General features: G+C 35.3%; 1 protein-coding gene across 1 annotated transcript in view; it reads right to left on the bottom strand.

Moving 5' to 3' along the window:
- The window catches only part of LOC116743418 (TLC domain-containing protein 4-like), a 66,030-nt gene that overhangs the window by 24,688 nt on the left and 19,072 nt on the right, over positions 1 to 22,270 (bottom strand). Inside the window, 4 exon segments of the mRNA XM_032611793.1 lie at positions 8,885 to 8,979; positions 11,174 to 11,232; positions 12,980 to 13,069; positions 17,235 to 17,400. Coding sequence (XP_032467684.1) covers positions 8,885 to 8,979; positions 11,174 to 11,232; positions 12,980 to 13,069; positions 17,235 to 17,389 — 399 coding nt within the window. The 5' untranslated portion in view covers positions 17,390 to 17,400.

Here is a 22,270-nt window from a genome sequence, read left to right as displayed (position 1 = left end):
CTTTAGATGATCCAGTCCCAACAGCTACCTAACAGCACCCACATGAGACCTTGTGCAAGGACCACCAAGCCTTCTTCCTTCTTCTTTTCTTTTTCTTTTTTTCAATATAATTAAGATCTCACGAGTCAATGGGTTTCACTGGCCAAAGTCAGTATTCTAACTGATGATCAAAATGTCACATTTTTAACCAAAGTGGTTCCTGTGTCTTTTTGACAAGACCCTTTTAGCCTTTGATAGGTTCCTTGCTTTCTGACACAAGATTACCAGAGTTGTTTTGTTGTATGCAATACTTCAATATGTAAAACAAATTTAAAATTTTTGGTTTTGATCCCATTTTTGTAATATATATTCATACCCAGAATGCTAGTTTTTTACTTATGCGTATATACAAGTAGGATACACTCCTAAATGTAAATGGTAATTAAGCAAATATAAATAGTTGTCTCTGGGTTATGGGACTGGGACATTGTTTTTTCTTTTTTGCTTGTCAATATATTCTAATCTTCAAATAACAATGAATGACCTAATTAATTTTTTCAAATACCCTCTGCTTGTACATTACTTATCATAGCTTTTTAACTTACAGTGTTGCTGGAAGGGGCCTTAACCACTGTTTTCCAAATGTATTCTTTTGTGGTTTTCTTTCTACCCTTCTGAAATTCTCCTCTGCTTCTTTTACAGGACCAACCTTCTTTCTGGTCCCTGACCCTGACCGCCCTCCCCCAACAAGACACACCTTATTTCTAATGGCACATGGGCCCTTCTCCCCTGGAATAACCATGTATCACCACAAACCTCACAACATCTACAACCATATTCCTGCCCAAACTCTTTCTCCCATTTCCTTCAGGGTCGCACATTTCTCTAGTGTCCTGGGTCACCTTGCCTTCTTCTTTCCCTTCCTTCTCTGAAATCCAAAATTAGTCACCATGACCTATTGACTACAAAATGGCTTTTAGTTTAGTTTCTTCTTCACTAATAAAACCACCAAAGTTACGTTCTTCATAATCTATCATCTACATTATTCCAATAACCTCCTCAAAGAGATCTTCTCCCACGCAGCTTTCTTTTTCCTATGTTATCACCACCAGATTTATTCTTCTAATATGCCAACTGCATCAAGTTATCTTTTGGCCAAAGGTTCTACAACAATTCTGTGAAAAGTAAAACGCAAGCCTGATGAGTTAGAATGTTCACTCCATCAGGCAGCCCCATCTGACTCATCCAAACGTACAACCACCGCTGAGCCCACATGAATCCCGTAGGCTGACAACCCAAGTCCTTCCTACCACCCATGAAGATCTGACCTCTTCTCCTCATGTTTTCCCACCTAGAAAGGCTTCCTTACTCTTTTCTGCTGATCTAAATATGTTTTTATCTTTTGTTTTGGAAGACTGACTAAGTCTCATCTACCTCAAAAGCTCTCTTGGAAAATTTTAAAGAAACACAAATATATATATATATATGAAAATTCCCGAACAATTTATATAAACTGCAAGAATATACATAAGTATTGTCAGTAGTTATCTCTGGAGACTCAGACCTAGAAAACGTTATACTTACTAAGCCCTGTATGTCTACAAACTCAGAATTTTTTTATAAACATGCATATTCAGACAAAAAAAAAATGGAAATTAACACATTCATCTTTCCATTTTCTAAATTGCTATAGCATTACAGAGTTGTCACTGGGTGATGTGTTACTTGAATTTTTAAAGATAGTTTCCCATAGTTAAATCTCGGAACCTGCGGGACTGAATTAGGTAGCTATCGTATTCTTAATTCCTTACCTCTCCCCACCACCACCTCCTCAGTTCAAAACCACTGCGAGCCAGTGAACTATGTGTCAGTAGCCTGGCTTCCATAGTCTCTGATCCTGCTCATCAATGACTCTCGACCTGTTTAATCCAGTTCACCCATGAGAGTCAGCATCACGTGTGGCACAGGCTTCCACAGGCACAGGTGGCCATTAGATAAGATTCAGGTTATGTATAATCCCTTGTTACCTTATCCTTACCCCACCAACAAAACCTACTAAAATACAAGTGAGATAGACACTAATAAGAGGACAGGTTTAATTCAGCTCTAATAAATTATACATTTTGATACTTTACTGTTAGTAAATTATGGCAAAACTCACAACTGACTCTGGTCAATGTGGTGTTTCCACTTCTGCCATCTATCTTTAAGGAGATTTGCCTATAGTAAAATTCATACTGGCCATGGCCTCTGCATGACTCTATGAGGGAAAACAAAATAAGATTTGTCTGATCCCTTCCAGAGCTTAAAAGAAAATTTTCCTTTCAGCCAGTGATTATGAAAATCTGGATTTTCTTATCACAGGACATTTAATTTCCTAACAGCCAAGAGTGGCTAGGGTCAGGAATTTAGAAGGTGAGGGAGAAAGATAAAGAAAATTATTATGCACCTACTACTGCTAGCATGATACTAAATACCGTGCCACTATCAATGGCTTGGAGTGGGATGGGCACACTTTCCCACCACTAGGGCTATGTAATTGGTGTGAGGTAAGTTATGGGCACTGGGGTTTATATAAAAATGTGACTATGTTCTACTGTAGCAATTATGAGGTACTTTTTCTAGGCTATTTAGACTGACCCGTAATCTTAGGACATTTCCACGGGAAACCCTTTCAGAGCACCATGAATCTAGAAATGAGATTTGGGAACAAAATCCACCCTATATTTAATTACTCTTTGCCTAACTTTAATCATTCAAGGTTTTTGATTATTTACTTATAAGACAGAGTTGAAGGTTTGAGCTAACACACAGGACCGGATTGGATTGCCCAATCTGGCTCATGTGAAACAGTGATCTTACCTAGAATTAAGCTTTACTAACTACTACAAGGATAGAGGCTATCAGATAATTCAGAGGAAGTAGAGAGAGGCTTGGGACGTGAAGGGCAGTTGGCAAGCCAGGTCCTTCCTGTGTTGAACAAGCAGCACTGGCCCAGAAGATGTGAAGGCTCTACTAGGTGAGGTTCACCAAGTTCCTCACATGCAGTGAGAGTTTATCTTATAAAACATCTCCATTTTATACCTCCAAACAACTGTACAGACTACATGACATTCTCCAAAGAGCCAGGCCTCACAGAGCCTGGGTTCTCTTTACTATAGGGAATCCTTAGCCAGGAACAGGCTAAGAGCATTCCAGAGTTAAGACCTCTTTCTCCTAACAAATGTCGGTACATACCCTATTCACCCAAAGGTCCTGTCAACAAGGAGATTAGAGCTGGGTCACTTGCCTTCTTTTCTTCCCCTCCCTTTCTCCCAAGGAAGTAAATGGATCTGCAGACCAGCTGCTTTCACCCCTTCCTCCCTGGGTTACTTAAGAACTTGGTGACAAAACGTAGCTTATTCTTAACTTGCCCATTGCCTAGCTCTCCAGTATTAGAACTAAATCCAATCATTTCATCAAAACAGTTGAATCACAGAATCTCAGACTTATAGAACTTTAAAGACGATTTAGTATAAGCTCCGACCTAAAGCTTCCACTTATTATATCTATCTGATTGAAGATATCTTATGGTAAAAAGAGCCACTTTAAAAGGCTGTTGTTATAATCTATTCACTGGGAATGTCTCTTTTGTAAAACAGCAGTCTCCCCTACCTTTCTTTACCATCCCCATTGGTCCTAATTCCAATGTCTGAATTAAATCAGAGTGAGTCTACTTCCTCTTCCACTTAACAGTCCTTTCACATTTCCAAGGACATTTCAAAGCCAGGTAGTTGTCCTACAACTTATCTTTTCTAAGCTGACCTCTCTGGGTCCTTCAGTTGTTTATCCGAGGGCAATAGCCACCTAATCTAATCTCCCCTCTACAGTTATCTGGCAACTCGCCCCAGAACATATGCAATTTTAGAGACTCCAGATGCTGTGAGTATGGTCTAACTAGGAAACTGTAATTTGTTTGAACTGGATACTGTACCTCCCCTAACAGAGTAAACATTTAAAAGCAGCTTTCTTTTATAGCAGATGTGACGTGCTATTGGCACAACTACAATTGTGGTCGTCTGCCACTTCCCAGTCATTCCTCTCTTTTTATACATTGTCAAGTCCAAGTGCAAAACTTGACATTCGTCACTATTCGGTTCCATCTATTTGTTTCAGCTTATTATTCCAGCCTGAAACTTTAAAAAATGTAATACATCATCCAACATATTATTAGTTCCTCTTCCTAACCTTGCTTCAGTTAATTGATAAGCTTGCATATTTTAAACTTTATTTTATTGTGGTAAAACATACATAACACAAAATTTACCCTTTTAACCACTTTTAAGTGTACAGTTCAGTGGCATTAAGTACATTCATGTTGTTGTCCTGCTATATCACCTATCCACCTCCAGAACTTCTTTATATTCCCAACTGAAACTCTTACCCATAAACAGTAACTTCCCAACACCCCCTTCATCCAGCCCCTATCTTATTCTCTGTCTCTAGGAATTTGACTACTTTAGTTACCTCATGTAAGAAGAATCATATGATAAGATTTCTTTTTAAAAAACCTAATTAAGAACAAAATAACGAAGGGGGTGGACATGGCAATCCTCTTCATTGACATCTATTTTATCATCACACATCAAGTCCAATACATGAACTGTTTTCTTTCCTGGTTATTAAAGGGAAATAGGTTTCAAAAAATCAGGCCAGCTTAGAGAAAGAAAGGGACACAACTCTGCTAAGGTAATCCCACTATGCATACCTGAGAAGATGCTCTGTGCCCACAAAAGAGCATGAAGCAGTAAACACAGAAGCAGGAAGAAGGAGAAGAATTCCTCCTTACCGAAACTGAGGAAGGCCTTAGAGGAGGTTTGTTATGTTCGTGAAATATGGGAAAGAAATGCTCACATCAGGTATTCTATATTAAAAATGAAATACTGAAACAAATTCCAAAACCAAAAACACACATACCTGTATGGAATATGTCTGTACCTTTACATATACACACACATAGAACACATATTTTATGAAAAAAAACTGAGCACTTAATATTTTTACCATGGCTAATCCCTCAGTTAGTAGTAAAAGTAATAAACTAACTGTATCATAGTGCTTTTATATAGATTTGTATAAGTGAGCTATGGAAATACTAATAAAACAATTTCTAAGACTTACTTCTGCTAGTCTATCATTCGTTACTGTATAAGAAAGCTATCAATCTTTTATTTCAGTAGGAAAAAAGTTATCTAACATATTATACAACTTCTAAAAATATTTTTGATTTAAATTCTTAAGATGTCTTATTATATATAAATTTAGTGGGAAATAGAAATCACAAAGACCTTACTAGTGAATCTTGCTTTAGTGAGTTATATTAAGTGCCTATTTTTAATACCTACCTAGTCTACAGAAAAGTTAATTTTTGAAATTTTCTTATCTTAAAATGTTGCTGTAACAGCCACTATAGTTACCTAAAATTTTTCTTTAAGGCTATCTTAATGGGAGAAAAAAAGGAAATACGTTATTTAAGTGTAACTGAGAACATGCAACACTAACTCACCTTAAAACAGTAGTTTTTCTTTTTTAACACTGTTAATGATAAAATGTTAGTGAGTCATGGCATTTGTTTCACAGCACTGTGGAAATTTTTGTTTAGACTAAACATAAGACCAGTATTTTTCTACTTCTTGTCTCCTGACGTAAATTACAACTTTACCTTAAGTTACATAACGAATCTCATTTTTCAGTACCACTTCATACACAATTGTTTGCAAAATGTTTTTAAAACATAGATAACTGGGGTAAAATATTAAACAAAAATCAAAAATCTTCACCTTCAAAGTATCACACCTAATACTAATACCCTTAAATAAATGTAACAAGGGGCATTTGAAACCAAATTTTTTTCTTAAATTGCAGCAGAATGGTTTAATGATTAGACCCTAGGGTAATGGAAAGATGCAGAAGAGTTGGCAAAGTACGCAGAGACTCAGTGATTTTCTTGTCAAGTTTAAAAGTTTTCCAAATATACTATAACTCAGTATCTAAAGATGTGGTTTGATTGGGGAGAGGAGGTGATTCACAAGGAATACAAGAGAAAACTAACGTTATCCAAGAAGTCAGAAAGGGAGAACAAAAGAGGATGGTTTATGCCTAAACATAGAACATTAAAGCCTAAACGTGTCACTTCCTTTATGATAAGAGATTAACCTGTCATATTTTCCCTGATAATGAGTATCCTGCCCAAGGGATGAAAGCTGAATATCAAGAAAAAAGCTGTAGGATTTTTACCTTTCTATGTAGGCAGAAGAGAAGATTTCTTAAGCTCTAAATTATTCCATGAGATAATTTTAAAACTCCAGTAAATATATTAGAGAGGATCAAGACATTATATAACTTATTTACAACCTACAATACCCTAAGTTCAAAAGACTCTTACTTAAAAAAAAAAAAAAAAAGGGCTTCCCTGGTGGCGCAGTGGTTGAGAGTCCGCCTGCCAATGCAGGGGACACGGGTTCGTGCCCCGGTCCAGAAGGATCCCACATGCCGCGGAGCGGCTGGGCCCGTGAGCCATGGCCGCTGAGCCTGCGCGTCTGGAGCCTGTGCTCCGCAATGGGAGAGGCCACAACAGTGAGAGGCCCGCATACCGCAAAAAAATTTAAAAATAAAGACTTACTTTTGTTACGTCAGATAAGGTAAAGTTGTTATTTACATTCAACTATTCAGTAGGGCGTACATTTAAAACCTACAGGTAATTAGCCTCTATTCTTCACTTTAAGTTTTAATTAGTTCCAGTTAGAAAATATTTTAAGAAAAAAAGCTTACTACAAACAGCTTAAATAGTTGCAGAAGTATTAAGTCGAAGTGCTTTCCAAATGTCAGTTCTCATTGCATAAGGGATAAGAATTTCATAAAAGTTTATACAAAATAATAATAGTAGTAGTACTTGCTGTTGGTATTTTGTTAGCCTTACTTAAAATGCACAAAGTAACCTGGGAATTCATTGCATGGGAAAAAATTTTCTTATATTCAAATAGTAAATGTAAGATCTATAAATGACATAGGATCTCTACATCTATATTTATTTCATCAATTTTGTTTCTATTTTGTTTCCCTATGAATAGATTCACTTTAATTAGATAATCTTCTTTCATACCATTCATTTATTTCATACAATAGAACAAAGGAAGACATATCAAAAAAGCAACCATCTCTTGAAAAAATTGCAGTTGATTTTCTTATCAACTTTTCTAAATAAAGTTAATTTCTTTTTTAAAAATCCAGCATTCACTTCACTAACATTTTATAAAGGCATAAAAGTCCAAAGAGAAAAACAGTATTCCTCCCACATAATGAAATATTCAACTTGCCATTCCATGCACAGCAGCCATTTGCCAAGCCTGTGACTTCAGTGGCCGAGAGAGAACAGCAGTTCATACTAGTCACATTTACAAATGCATGTAAATGACCTGTTATCTTTCACCAGCTTATATTCTTTTCATAGCACAACGATTATTTGTGACTCATGTTTAGAGACTATACTTCTAACCTGCAGCAGGATATTAAACTCACACGAGTACCTACACATATTCTTCCCTGAGTCAACCAATATTTTGTTAGTCAATTTCCATGTCTCTTTAGCAAAAGTGTTCAGGAAACAAAGGGCATGTGTTGCAACTATCTAAGACCTGTAAAAGGTAGAAGTCTATATGTTATAACTACCGATAATGTATTAAAATCTAAAAAGGAAGACAAGGAGATAAAACAGTAGGAAATGCCAGTAAAAACAGCCTATTGCTTCAGAAGAATAAAGTGATTATGGATCCCTACTGGGATCCTATAAATACCTACTTATTTATAACATTAAAACCAGCATAGTTTTTAAAACATTTACATTAATTATTTAGACTTATAACTTTAAATGGGTGATATAAAGAGATGCTTTGATGTATCTTATTCTTGCAGAAATAATGTAATCTGATGTCTTATTCACCAGCTATCCTTGTGTGGGGCAATATAAAGAAAAATAGAAGAATATTATTAATACACATTTGTATGAGTTTTTTAAAAGCCCTCAAAATCGTCACAAATGTCCAGTGATATACAGATTTTAGTAATACCAAATAAGAAAAAAAAAAAGCCAGTGGTTACATTTATGTTTTAAAACAGGAAAAACATGGAATGGTATACCACACGTATTACATAAAATTTATACTATTCGAGTTTACATTCGTCTATTATTTCCCAGTATCTATCTTGGGTTTGGTGGTCTATCTAGGTTGAAAAATAATTGATTGAGGAGAAACCTAACAAAGATGCAAGGGATATAAAATTGCTAATTTACAAATGTATAATGTATTAAAATAATGTTAGAAATAAAAGTTAATACACACTAGTGCCCCAGATTTGCTGGATCCTCTATTAGCTCAGTCTGGAAGTTCTGATGAAGCCTCTGAACAAGACTCCCCCTCCCCCTCCCCCTCCACCCCTGCTCTAGCGTACTCAAGTGTAACTAGGCTTGTACGTGGAACGGTATATGAAATTAAACAGAAAAGAGATACTTCAGCTGGTTATACAGGAATATACACCTAGCTCCGGCTGATAAAACAGACATGCATCTAAAAAGACAGACAAATATCAGTAGCCACATGATCCTAAAGGTTTTGAGTGAACATTCAGGAAATTGGGGTCATCTGACTTTCTCAAAGTGTGTGAATCCAAATAGACGCACTAATACAAACGCGTAAGTAAAGCTATTATTTTCGTTAATACACAGGATAACATCACAAGAGTGATTCCTGAATGCATTTGGGGTTGATCTTTATAAATTAAGAATTGTATGTTTAGATTTATCTTCACCCTTGAGTCATTACTCCCAATCTTGTCTGCTTGTCAGACCACTGTAAATCCTGGCACTCACCAGTACAAAGTAGTATGCATACAGCGCTGTACAGTGGTGAATTATAAAATACTTGTCACCAATCACTTTCCAATACCAAATGAGAATCAACAAATCTGTAACAAGGAAAAATAAGATATTACACAGGAAGAAAGCTTCATTGTTTTTCAAGTGTATTTAACTTTCTCCTGACATCACATCCCAGTCCACTCTGAGCCCACGGCACTCGTCTCGTACATCAGGAGCTCAACTACCCCTTTTACCACGAAGTATGTGCTTCCAGATAACTGTCTCCCCTACACTACTGGGACTTCTCTAGGAAGAGGGCCAAGTGTGGGCATCCAGCACAGTGCCAGGCGTATAGCTATGTAATGTAACGTATTTGTTGAAAGTATAAACAAATTAACTTGTTACAAGGGTTAAATAAAATGAAAATATTACAGAATAAAAATAATCTTAAAATAAGGCTAAATTACTGATTTTTGTCACTATAATAACTCAAACGGATAAGACGATCTCAGAAAAGGTATAAAACGACTAACTCGTGTATAACACAAATTCAGCAAAAAAATTTTTAAGTTAACATAGAATGTGGTTAAATATCAAAATAGCAAAAAAAAAAGAAAACCCAAACACGAAGAACTATAACTATTAAAAAGATATCTTAAAAAAGAGCTCAAGGCATCCATTTTTCTTTAAATTCTAAATCAATACCACAATTCAGAAAATTGTTTCATTTAATAAAACAGAAACATCTCAAACTGTGAACACAAGTATTTTCTTTACCAAATGGTTAAACATGAAATTTAAACCTGGAAACAAATGGCTATCATGGATGGAAACCAGAGTCTGATTCAGGTTTTGTGGGTTTGGAGCTTATAGCATGAGGAGCTTCTTTTATAAAAAATAAAAATTACTAATACAAAACTAGATGTGAATATATATAAAGGTAAAAGAAATCATCAGATTATAAATTTTAAGGAGAGGAAAAAATACCACAAATGTGGAAATCAAGAAAATTTAGAACTATTAGTAATTAACTGCCTGATATGCTTCTCTAGATACATTTTTCCTATATTTGGCTGTATATTCTTTGGTCACCAAGTTATATGATAATGATCTTATAATATTTTCTATAGAGAGAATAAAAGAATTCACCTTTCATTCAGCTTGGTTTAGAAAGTTTGTTTCAGTTCATAACTTATTTTTAAGTGTTTTGAATTATTACCTTATTTGAGAAAATCTTTATCAAGTTTCTTTCATACAAGATTTCCTGGGTAGTAACTACTCTCTGAATTGACAATACTCACTAACCAGTGTATGAGGCATATCATAAATTTTGTGTTAACCTTGTCAATGACAGCATTTTGTGCCAAAGAGCAAATCTTTTCCCAATATGTCCACAAGATACACTCTTCTTTTAATTGGGCCATTGAATAATCCAATAGCCTATTCATTATTTCTATCCCAAGTGTATCTTTTCCTCTTAATAAATTACTGTGTTTTGGTTTAATCTAATTTTTTTTTTTACAATTCACTTCTTGATGGCAGAAAATTTTCTACCGAGTCCATCCCTCATCTTTATCACTTTTGTTTCATAGTCCATTATTTTTACTTGGATTTTCTTTCAGCTGTTTATTAAATTTGAAAATTACAAAATAGGGTTCCTTGCATAAATGTCCAAATCAGAGATCTCTTATTTCTCGTTTTATTGAGACAGTCCAAAATGTCTTTTCAAAGAGCAGTTTAAATGGCATATTCTCAACTTAACTTCCTCTCTGTCTCGTTGTGTAAAAGGTTATTCCAACCTCATTCAACATGAGAGAAAATATGACAGAGGAAAATGTGAAGTAGAAAGAGTCCACGATCTTAACTGATTATGACTAAAATACCTTACTTTTGCAAATCTTACCAAAACAATACAAAACCATGACCATGGGAGCACATTTCAAGGGCCCTTGCAAGTGAGAACCCCGAGGCTTAAACTTCCTTAGCGTCATGGTAATTGCACCTGAGCAGCTCTTTAGTCCAAAAAGGAACCATCACTAGTAAAAAAAAAAAAAAAAAAAAAAAAAAAAAATCCAGGCCTAACTGAGGCCCCACTCTACAGCTCTGATCTTTGAGAACCAGAGAGCCAACATGAAAAATGTTTCATGTTCTACCATTACAGCAGATATTTTTTTCCCTCAGTATGGATCCTAAAAGTTGCTTCTTAAATAAATAAACCAAAAGCATAACTATGTATGTATTCTTTGCATAATTCCATAAGTAGTCTAAAAAGAAACAGACAGTGAACAACATATCACATACCAGAAATGAGGTAGCCTGAAGCAATAGCAATATTCACTTTCACAAGAGATGGATCACCCCTAGAAATATTAAAAAACAGGTTCCTTTTTTTAGCACATGGTTATAGATGACAGCTACTTTTTTTTCTATTGAGATTTAAATATAATTTAAATGTTCTCTATAGGTGCTCAAATGGTAACTTGTCATTTGCACAAGGTACTGTGTTAGCTATAATGCTTCTAACTGCAATAATCATAATTGCTTATACTTATTAGCCCAAAGTTTTATGAGAATAATATTACCAAAAGACAACATTTTGTAAGTGTGTTCTCATATGATTTGTTTGTGAAAGGACTCAAATGGAATTCCAGATGCTGGTGGTTGTTGTTTTGATTCCTTATTCCGAATCAGAGACTCAAATAGCCTCAAGAAATCATCTAGCCTGCCCCTGATTTAGAGGCACTATACTGTCACCCTCACTTTACTGAGGACTGGAGAGATTTGCCTATTATCACAAGTTAGAAAATGATCGGAACAGAACAATTTAATCCTGCTGTTTCGACCCTTACACATATCAAGATCCTACACTTTCGCCCTGCTCATGCTCTTGGCTCCAAGAAACAGATACAAATGATCAGTCCTTTATCTGACAATGTGAACTACTGGTAAAATGAACATAAAATAAAACTGACAACAGGTAAACTACAAGTGGAAATATTTAGTAGAAGTCATGTCTTCTTTACAAATTGTGATCTGTAAATATGATCCAGGAAAATTGGACCTGGAATAAATTATGGTATCTAAGAAAATGTTAAAATATCAAAAAATATAATAGGTAAAAATTTGATAAGGACAAATTGGCCAACGAATCAAATCTCTGTTATAAAATTTACTTCCCAAAACAACTGGTTCTGTTGACAATCATGTGGGTAAAATAAAAATATGAAAAAAAAGTAGCAATTGTTTAGGTAGAGCACATTAAAACTTGGTCAAGGAATGAAATTCACTAAATTAATTCACTTTGAAAAATACCTTCTCAGTGAAAATGTATGAATACTGGTATAACTCTGACCAGCATAATTCCATATTTATGAATAAAAAACAACATAACTGCAGTCAAATAGAGATGGCCAAAAGACCTGGTCAAATTGCCCCATATCCCTCAGAACCCACGTCTATCACATCCCTGTGCAGTGCTTTTTCAAAACACTCCCAATCCCTCAAACTAAACTGAACTAAGTCTTCTCATATAATGCCAGGAAGTACAGTTTGTAAAACTTCTGCCATTGGAATGACATTTAAATTCTTCAAAACAAATCATCTTACAAATTATCGTGTTATGGCTAAACATAATTATTACTCATGCTTCAAATCATCTCATGTGGTACTAAATTCCTCTCACGTGGACATCTATAATTCTCATTTTCCTATCTTTGATATCAAATGATGGGTCAAACATAAATTTAAAGACTAAGTCTATCCTATCTATCTGACTATCCTATCTCAATAATAACTCATTTTTGCTCAGAACAGTGTTTACAATAACTTGATTTCACTCACTAACACGGTATAAACGCTTACATAATCATCATATTCTCCCTGTTTTGGATAATAATTGCAATACTAATGCAAAATGGCCCTCATTATTTGTATTAAATCTAAAATAAATCATTCTAATGTACCTTGCTGAAATATGTCTGAACACAAGCATTTTAACAAACCATACACCATCAATATATTTTCTGTTTTAAAGTAAAGAGACGTTCTTATTAATAATTAAAATCAAAATATAAATCAAATTGACTATATTGGAAAGAAACAGCTTACCAAAGTGGATCAGCAATAGTAGCCTCATCAAACAAGAATATGTACAAGCCAATAACCCCAACCACCAAAGAATGACACGTAGACACTACCCTGCAATGAGATGAAATAGACACAAAGATTTTAGAATCTGCAATAAATTTTAACTAATTCTGGCAAGTCATTTAACACTCTGAAGAAGTTAAATGTGGAAGCATTTAAATATAGGATTGGAGTACCTCTGAGAATATAATACAAAATTGCTATTTAGAAATCCAAGGACCACAACTTTACTTTGGAATCAATAACAAGAAAGATGCCCAGGTCTACAATTTCCTGCTAGATAAATGATGAATCACTTATTGATTAAAGGGTCTAAAGCACAAGCATATCTGATGAACCAGTTGACAGAGTTTTGTGCAAACAGATGGCATTTGGTAAGCATACTACCCTACACCCTGCTCCATCCCCAGCAGCATCACTGCTGGATTAGTTCCTGCTCCAATCAGTTAGGAATGACTTCCAAATCTACTAGCCTTAACGAACTCCATATTCATGGATCAGAATTGGAATGCATCATGAAATGAAAATGTATTCCCTTGGAAATTTCAGTTTTAATACACACATTATTGTACTTGATTCTTGTAACAAATCTGTGAGAAAGCTAAGGTGGCTATTATTAGTGTCTCATCATTATTATGAAATCACTTCTAAATAGAAAAATGGAGGACCATGAATTTATTCAGAAAAAATCTGTTTTTAAAAGAAATGCCCAAGTGAAAACAAAATGTTCACATGATCCACGTGGCATTTTCTTTATAGAAGGAATAACTTTTAGTTGAAAAACATCAGTTTCTATGAACATATCTTGCTAAAAATTTAATGACTTAACCAATATGCAAGTTCTATGATATCCTACTTAAAGAACTGTATACAGGATACTATATGCTTACTCACATAATGAAAAAGTTTATGAGTAATGAAGTTTCTCTTCTCTTCATTAAAACAAAGGATGAGAGGAATAGCAAAGTTTTCTTTTTAGAAATTAATTGGTATGCAATGAATCTCTCTACAATATGACCCAAATCATTAAAAGTAAGTGAAATATATCAACCAATACAAAGTTGATATTAAAAAGTCTCATTGTAACTTGAAAAATCAATATACTTGATCTAATATATGATGTGGTCCTAAGTAAACATATCAAATTAAATCAAATCATATTTTAAATGCTCAAAGAGTCTCACTAATTTAAAGGCACTGAGTCCTTTGTAATACCAAAATACATTTTGAAGTGTGATAATTAACCCAATTAACCTGGTTTACAAGTCTGGAATTTTCACGCCAAGCACACCTGTGTTCCATTTGAACATAGCAAGATAAAAATGTAAGTTCCTTGATCTCAAATAAAACATGCCATCTGGGCTTCCCTGGTGGCGCAGTGGTTGAGAGTCCGCTTGCGATGGGGGGGACGCGGGTTCGTGCCCGGTCCGGGAAGATCCCACATGGCACGGAGTGGCTAGACCCGTGAGCCATGGCCGCTGAGCCTGCGCGTCCGGAGCCTGTGCTCCGCAAGGGAGAGGCCACAACAGTGAGAGGCCCGCGTACCGCAAAAAAAAAAACATGCCATCTAAATAATCAGACAACCAGCTTTCTGTTGCCATTCAAAAATTCTATTAAAGGAAAAAGCATAATCTTTTACTAACCTGTTGGCTTAGTAACCTTCTATCAAAAAGTTTCCTTTTGGAAAAAAATCTGAATTTTTGTTCCTGATACTCAGGCCTCAAATTCCCTACTCTGTTGAGATGTTATATGGTAAAAGGGAAGAATTACAAGCCCTCAGCTGATGGAAATGGCATATAATTCACGAGAGAAAAGTTACATGTTGCTTGGATCAAATAGCTCCCACTATAATGAACAGGAGAAATAAACACCCTGTGCTTACATGCTATTCTTTTTAATAGTCTATACGTTCAGAAACTTCTGTTAGTGAAAATTTCATATTTCATTCTTTAAAATCAGATTCCTGGCAAAGCAAAATGTAGATTCCTCAGGGTCTTAAAAAAAACACCAAGATAAAATATTTCAATTTTGTTTGAAGAAGGTTAAAAAGGAATGTTTGTTGGTTTCTTTTTTTAAGGAAGTAATGACAATTTTAGAATAGCACTTTAAAATTACTGATGTAATCACTCGCAAGTTGTATGAGTATTACCAACAGAAATTACATAGCACAATCAGACAAAAGAGTTATATTTTGAAGAAGCAGATTTAAAAATTAGGAATATTTCAGCACAACAGGACTTTCCATGCCATAGGAAAGCAAGTGGAAATAATAAATTTATTTAATTATATAATGTTAATAACATCTATAAGTATGTATGTCTGCAGAAAAAGTAACAATTAAGTATAAGATTTTCTGACTTATTAACTCAACTGTTACTCTCAGGTGTAAATTTTCTGGAGAGCTTTTCTGCCTTCCGTCCTTTTACTACTAGACGATTTGGGCCACTGATCGTTCAGAGACTCCTTCCTGATTACTAGAGAGAATTAATGTGGGTTGTGTTGATCTGTCTGTTTTAAGACTGGAATCTGGATTTCAAGACATACATGTGTATTCAAAAAGCAGCCAACTGTTTTTCCTTCTTTGCACTCTCCACCCCACAGTTTAAGTCCCATGTAAACCAAGCTGGAGTGGGAAACAGGAGTAAATTTGAGAGAAAATAGCATAGCATAATAGTATTTGAATAGCATAATGAATCATATAATCCCAGACTCCTTTTTCAAATGGGAACTCAGTTTCCCAAATGGTGATTCTGTGTCTCATAGAATGGCAGTGATAAGACTGAATAATGCAAAGTATTTCTCAATTGCATCATTTCATTTCATTTTTACCTTTGCTTCTATCTATCTGTACCCTCCCTGTTTCTTTGGCTTGCAGCTCACCAAGATTCAAATGCCTTTACCTACCTTAACCATGTTGAAATGGAAATGAAAACAGTTCAAAATTTAGTCGCAGAAAATGAATGTCCCCCTCCATATCCCTTTCCTTCTCTTCCCCAACTATTCTATCTTCATGTTAGAAATGGTTTTACAAAATAGTGGTTAGTATCTTTTGTATCCCACATTTGAACAATACTTTTGTGCTATTGTTTAGACAAAAGAATCATACCTCTTACTTTTCAAAAATATGTGGAGAAATAATTCTCACTTTTGGGGAGAAGAGCTATAACATGTACGAACCAGACAAATCAGTGTAAGGTGCAGAAGAAAACAACTAGTCTTCTTCACAGTCTGAGTTATAAAAGTGAATGCCTACAAAATAAGTTGGCTCAAATAGATAGGGCATTTCAGGTCACATATGACCATCCTCAAATAAATAGACTTTGGCAGAAGTTTTTAATTCCGAAAGGAAATTTCAATGAAAAAATAATTATAGCAATTTTGGAGATCTGCTGAGTTCATTTTATAGTTAGCATTAACTTCAACAATAAACAGTATCCCATAGCTGCTCTAATTCACTGAGCTTTGCAAATGCACAGAGGTGTTTGGGCATCTGAAATGCTCTAAAGCAAGTGAAGCAGTCATCAGAGTCCGTCTGTGTTTGAAACCTTGTGAGAGATTAATGAGTTGCACACACACAAAAAATTTGCAAACCAACTAATTAAAATTCTGGCAGGTTTCTATATCCTTAGATGTCTTATTCGTTTTCCATTTACTTTTTTGTTTAAAAGATCTAAAAAGCAATTTTTACTTTAGAATTACATAACAAAAGAACAGATTCTGGAGGGCTATGAATTAAAATGAAAGTTCATTAAAAGAGAGACATGTGCTAACCGTGCACCAGGTTCTTCGGTGTGTAGTGTTTAACTGTCCTAGGTTGGGCTAAGCCAGCCCGATACTATATATAGGCTACTCACAGCCAACTAATGTTACTTCTGTTACCATTTCCAAAGAACATGTGTTTGTTATCATAAATATTTCAGAGGAGAATGCAAAACAGTGCCTTCCACCACAGTCTGCCAGAGTCTACTTAACACTTCCCTAGACAGTTAAATAAATTTTTCCTAACATCTTTCAGAATAAGAATTGAAAATTTTTTCTTGTATGAGATCTATCTACTTGTCTTTCCTTTTATTCCTAATGTCAAATAAAAAAATTTGACCTAAGATTTTGTTAGATCCTAAATGAAAAAGACTTTTTGGAAATATTTTAAATGCATAATTTTATTTCAAAAGACTAGGTATATTTTAATCAGTCATTTACATTTCGTATGCTTTACCTTGAGTTCCATTCAATCTTCTTTTCGAAGTTGAGATTATTAAAACCTGGAGAAACTTTTGCTGAAAACCAATAACTTACAAAGTGGAAAAGAAGCTGAAAGGTGAAAAAGCTGGTAAAACCAGCGCTGATGACCAATATGGTGTTGGTATCCATATTTCTTCAACCTGTTAAGAGAAATGTTGGCTATGAAATCCTTTAAATTGCTCACAATACACCTAAATTAATTTTTAATTTTAAAAGAGTATGTGGTTGTATTTTTAGTGATTTATTTTAATTTCGCACAAATGTAAGAATACAAGGAAACTATATGAATTTTAAGCCTTTACCAGCTATCTGTCATGTATCTCATATTTGTACTTAAAAGAGGGGAAGATCTATTACCTTAACGATTTCAATATTATAAATGTCAGGAGACAAATTTAACATCATATACTCAAAATTACCTAAGTCTAGAGTTTACCACTAAGAGGGAATTTCAAGTACTATAACTGAAGGTATTCTTTTCGTAATATTTTTAATTAAACTAAGGACAAATCACCTGATTTCTCTATGCCTCAATTTTCTCATCTATAAAAGAAAGTTGGTTAGATAATTTCTAAGAAACAATTAAGCCAAAATAAGAATAGAACTAACATTATCTGCTGTAGCAAAACAAAAACCAATTATATAAGAAAAAAATAATTGTACAGTGTGACAAACATTTAAAGTTTAAGAAGAATAATACCATCTTGGAAATAATCATACCACTGTTACTGCTTAAATTAGTATTTAACTTTTAAAAAAATATTTTGCAATCACAGATATCCTTGAACCAAAAATCCTCCATGGCTTTTTATCTCTAAAAGAAAACATTTTTATAAAAGAGCTCCAAGTTTTAAGGATAGAGTTTGCGCAAAGAATGGTAATATGCATATATACACATTCAAAGTATGTTTTCTATCTCATTGAGCTAAACTTTATCTGGCTCCTAAAAATCTTAGGAACATTCAGACCGAAAAAAAAGACACTGAAGCATTTGCTCATATCCAGCAAATACAGCATTTCTACGGCTCCATCTTTTTTTTTTTTTTACGGCTCCATCTTTGATAGAGCTGACCCTCAAATGAAAAGGAAATGAATCAATACATATTTCCAGCTGCCTAATGTGAAGAAATAAAGTCACCTACTGAAGCCAATTCACTAGAGAAAAACCACATCATTGACTGCACTAGCAATAACCCCACTTCATTCCCTTCCAACCAGGATATCATAATAAGAATCAGTCTCCCACAGGGCCTCTTCTGACAGAATTCATGTGTCTGTAATGAATTCTTTCCTCATTCTTTTTTTCTGGTTTGTGTGTACAGTAAAAATATTGATATCACAATTCTTCTCTGTGAGATTCCATTAACTTTATTCCTCATTTAATTGTTTTTAATTCAACATGTGTTTATTGGGCATTACAAAATTTAATTTTAACCTATCTTGGTCTTTTAATCTAGGTTTAATATTAACAAAATAATACATAAAAGTAAGTTTTATACATAAATTAAACACCACTGTAGTTTGCTAAGTGAGATGTAAAAAGGAAAATGTTTTTCTAAGATTAAGCAAATAAGGATCTTCATGCCAGGTGGGCAGATAAACAAAGACAATGAAACCAGTAACCGGTAGTGAGTGGAGAATCTCATCTTAAATGTGAGGATGATTTGTCCTGAAGGGTTCTGTGTGTTCCCTGGAGGTTATGGAGGGTGGCTAGGCAAGAGCTGCTTATTCACCTCAGTTAAAATTCAATGTATACAATGAGTATTTATTTCATGAATGTTTGCTAGAAGTTATGTTATAAAACATAGTAGGTATCACGCAACATTATCCATTTTATGAATTGTTAATTTAAGCAATACATTAAAAAATCAAACAATTCACTATTAAATTCCTCATTCCTAAAAAAATTTAGTTTTTATTAAGTCTTTGTTATACTGGGTATCTTATATTTTCAACAGACTTTCAGTTAACTAGAGTTGGGGGGGTACATGTCGAGAATCTCTCTTTGCAAAAATGTTCCATTTAAAACTAAAAAGCTCCACATACTCAAGTTATGGATTCCTTTCAAGGCTCAACAGACAGAAGCTAATTAAATTGTTCTACTCCCAGCTTTGCTTCTTATTAAACAGCTGCTTGCTTCATCAGTCATGCCGAGTCAGGGACTAATCTAAGGAACTAAAAAAAAAATTTCCCAGAAAACCAAAGCTTCCGGTAGGAAGCAACTGCCCCTGTTCATTCACTGAATCAGGCAAGAAAATGGTGAAAATGGATAAAACCAAATAATGCTCATTACTGACACAAATTAAGGGCCTTTTAGAGTTTAGTGATTATTAAGTAGAGGAATACACAGTAAAAGTAGAAAAGTATTAGACTTGGTTCATACACCTCTACATACGGCTAGTAGCTGGCAGAAGGCTTGGATACTATCCTAGAACACAGCAGCCAGAACAGAAGTGGGAAATATTTCTGTGCCAATTTACAAGGGGAGTGTCTAGACATGAAATTTAATTAGCCCATCCTGATTCCCAGGAATTATGGACACCAAAGAAACTCTTCCAGAGGCTTCCTGAATACAAAGGATGTTTGTACTTTTCCCCACAAGATGGTTTCCATAAACTTTAATTCAAGTTGGTTTCTTGGTAGAGAAAACCATGAAAAGGTTTGAAGGATGCCTCTCAACCACCACCTTGTGAGGGCCCTTCTCCAGGAGGACTCCCAGAAGGAGGACCACTGGAAACAGCCCAGCCAGACTGATTCAGTCTTTACTTCAGCCAACAATTCACCCAAAACCTGTCATGAGTCCGCCACATACCAGGCACTGTGCTGGGACTCAGACTACAAAATGGGAGACATGCTCATGGGCTAGTAGGGAAGCAAGAAACTGATCACTCCCACATAAAGTGGTAAATTCATGGTGCTAAGGGGGACACTCCCTGCTTTCCTGGGAATAAATACCCAGCAGAGAAGACATATAAACAGTGAGGAGATATCTGAAGGTACTCAAGCTAAACCAAGAGAACATCTTCTCATCTATTAAAATCCCAAAAAGATGCTCTAAGGCTGAAACTCCTAAAGATTCAGTTCCACCAGGTGACTCCAGAAATACTGACCCAGGAATACAACCTTTACTCTCATTTCCCCATGTTCATTATCTCCTTGTAGCACAAGGGGTTCCTTAGGGAGTGTGTTGGAATCACCAGTATCACCTCCAATCATCAATACACATACACAACCTTCACGTTCTGATACAACTTCCAGGGAAGAACCACTGCTGTACCGATTAGCAGTAAAAATCCTTAAATACAGGGGGAAAAGTTCTTATGTGGTTGTTTTTAAGGGAAGCAAGGAAGGGGGAGCTAGGAAGAATACCCTACACATGCTTAGCAGTCCTTTTCCCATCCCTTTCCTTTTTCCCACATTGACTCCAAATATTCATTGCTTTCAAATCTCCAGTTCTCCCTGTCTTACAATAGATGAGGTTTCTTCCCATTTCACCAAAAAATGGAGGCCATCAAGCATAAACTCCTGATGATGGCAATGTTTACTACCTCCCCTCGCCCCAATCCAGAATTTTTCTCTGCACATTATAGGCTCTGCTGGGGTGTATGTCCCACACATTCAACATGGTTTACATTGTGTGCAACCAAACCCCACCATCTCCCAATGTACCAGTCCTGGATGGTCAGCTACCCTCTGGATGGCTCCATAAGGGCATCCTGGAGGCCCACATGCTCCACATGACCCAAGCTGAACTTAACCCCAAACCAGTCCTCCCCCCAGGGTTCCGTATCTCAGAGGATGACACTATCACCCACAAACACCTCCTTACCTTTAATCTAGAACAGCTCAGTCATCCTGGTCTCCTTCCTATTTCCTACTCACATAATCAACTGACTGCCAAATCCTTGTAGATTGAAGAATACCAAATGAAGAACAACTTGATTCCACGAAAGTTCTGAAAGTTTCTCATGAGATCCTTATTAATAACACAAAGAAATGTGGCTAGATAACAAAATTAGGTAAATCTAGAGTTAGGTGAAAAACTAGAACCAGCATTTAGATCAATGATCTGAAAGAGACTTGAGAAATATCTCCTGCGATATCCCATAAGGTTCTCTCTTTTTGGTCTCTTTCAGTAATATTTTTACAAATATTTATATGTTTACTCAATCTGCATATAACACAGAGCTGGGAAAGATTGCTAATAGAATCAGTTAACAGAATCAGGTTTCAAAATGATCTTCAGAAGCTAAAATAGTGAATCCCAATCAGAAAGATAAAAACCTGAATAATTTTTTCAAAGGCAATACCCAGGTATAGGACTTAGCATAATAGCTATATAACACACGCTCATCATGAACACACACACACACACACGTAATATTAGCATGTTAATTTACACAAACCAACAAGAAATAATAATGTAATGAAGATACTAATAACAAAAAACAAACCTCAGAACCACTTACAGAGAGCATAGATCAAGACACGTATCAGTCCCATTTTACTCTGAATTAATCACATGTCAAGTACCTTTACAGCAGTGTAACTAAGATGGTGATTTTTAGAAATCATATCATATCATGAAGAGTTGAAGGGCTGAGTAATGTCAGCTTGGGAACAAGATTACTTAGAGAGGACTGAAGGGCATTCTTCGGACATCCGAAGAACTGTCATGTGGAAAAGTGAAAGAGGGAACTTACTGTGCACCACTCTAAATGGCCCAAATGGGCAAAAATTACAGAAAGGGAAGAGCTCAGCTTAATTTAAGGAAGACCTTTCTAACAATTTAGAAGTGCCCAAGCATCTGTCATGGAAGTGGTAAACTGACCACAAGGAGGGTTGGTCTGCAAAGGGGTTGGGCGCTAGTCTAACCTTTAGAGCACGTGCAAAGTAAGATTCTGGGATTCTAGGACTGAACTTAATTGTGGCATCTAAAAACATAATTTTGTATTAAATACTACACTAGCTTTTCAACAGTCTATCACTTATGTTTTACAAAATCAAAGT

This window comes from Phocoena sinus, chromosome 1, assembly GCF_008692025.1.
Source record: "Phocoena sinus isolate mPhoSin1 chromosome 1, mPhoSin1.pri, whole genome shotgun sequence".
In the NCBI taxonomy this organism is placed as follows: domain Eukaryota; kingdom Metazoa; phylum Chordata; class Mammalia; order Artiodactyla; family Phocoenidae; genus Phocoena; species Phocoena sinus.
Note: the sequence above shows the minus strand (reverse complement) of the source record. Positions and strands in the feature narration are given on the sequence as shown.